General features: G+C 34.9%; 1 protein-coding gene across 1 annotated transcript in view; it reads left to right on the top strand.

Moving 5' to 3' along the window:
- Positions 1 to 534, top strand: part of LOC121874015 — a 2,320-nt gene extending 1,786 nt beyond the window's left edge. The window contains exon 5 of the mRNA XM_042377894.1: positions 357 to 534. Coding sequence (XP_042233828.1) covers positions 357 to 526 — 170 coding nt within the window. The 3' untranslated portion in view covers positions 527 to 534. The remainder of the gene's footprint in view (positions 1 to 356) is intronic.
- The last annotated feature ends 671 nt before the right edge of the window (positions 535 to 1,205 follow it).

Below are 1,205 nucleotides of genomic sequence, written 5' to 3'. Positions count from 1 at the left end.
TGGATACTGTGTCACTACGTTCAAAAGAATGAGTAATCATCTTTAAAAGAGTTAAGTTCTCAAACTCAAGGAATTTTTCATTCTAATCAACGTGATAAGTAAACTTATTAATTGGAATAATTTATTTACTCAAGGAATTAACATTTCACCTGAGCGTTTAAGTAAACTCTTTCCAATAGGTAAAATCCTATATCTGATTTTCTGCATTTTTTTCTGATTTAAATGGATCTCTCTTATTCTCTAATGCATGACTATAAGGAGAAAACCAATTTAGCAATTATAATTTTTGTCAGGAAAAGGATCTCTGGTTTTCTGCAAAGAGCAATGTGAGATCTTGGTGATTTATTCCTCTACAGAGCAGTTCCTGAACTTTATGGGTCACAAATTCAAGATCGTAACAGTGTCGTACTTCCCCTACATCGCCTACAAGAAAGACAGCGAGAGTAAGGGAACCACAGTAACTCTCACGGACTCACTCGATGCTCGCTTACTCGACACTTTCTCTCATAAACTCAACTTCACGTGAGTGCTGGAATATCTCTTTCCCCTGAAAATGTTATGCTAGACAAATCTTTGTTAATTAGTGTAAATTGAACTAATATTCATTGTGCTAAGTATGACAATTTTAAATACACAATATATGACGATGTGTTTTATGTCTACTATGAGAAAATAGAAATGTACAGTTCCTCTCACTTGTGAGTTTACAGGGGCTCATCAGGTTTTGTGCAGTGTGGCAGAGCTGTATTTGTTTATAGGAAACTAGCAATAGTAAACATACTATGAAACCAAAGTAAAAAAATGATAAAACAAACATATAATTGTAAAGATTTGTGGAATGTTTATATGTTTAGAAATATATGCATTAAATAGACTGTTATTAGATCGTATCCCTTACCTAGTGGACGGTGGTATAGCGAGGTGAAGTGGCGTAAAGAGAATGTGGGATGCTGGGGGGCAGCAGGGAGGCAGGAGCCCTTCTACCTACAGTAATGGTATCCGCGAATGATAAACTATTAACACTCAATTGAAATTCAATTTTATTTCTATTATTTTCCTCATCTTCTATATTATGTAGATAACCTTCATGCTGTTCATGTTAAACTTTGGCCATAGTGTGAACAAGAGAGTACTCTGCAGTGTAGAGGCTTGTAGCAACACAGTATGTAGACCTGTAAAAAAATTATTTTAAACCATGAAACCTG

The sequence above is a fragment of the Homarus americanus genome, unplaced genomic scaffold (genome assembly GCF_018991925.1).
Source record: "Homarus americanus isolate GMGI-L3 unplaced genomic scaffold, GMGI_Hamer_2.0 scaffold25827, whole genome shotgun sequence".
Taxonomy (NCBI): domain Eukaryota; kingdom Metazoa; phylum Arthropoda; class Malacostraca; order Decapoda; family Nephropidae; genus Homarus; species Homarus americanus.
Note: the sequence above shows the minus strand (reverse complement) of the source record. Positions and strands in the feature narration are given on the sequence as shown.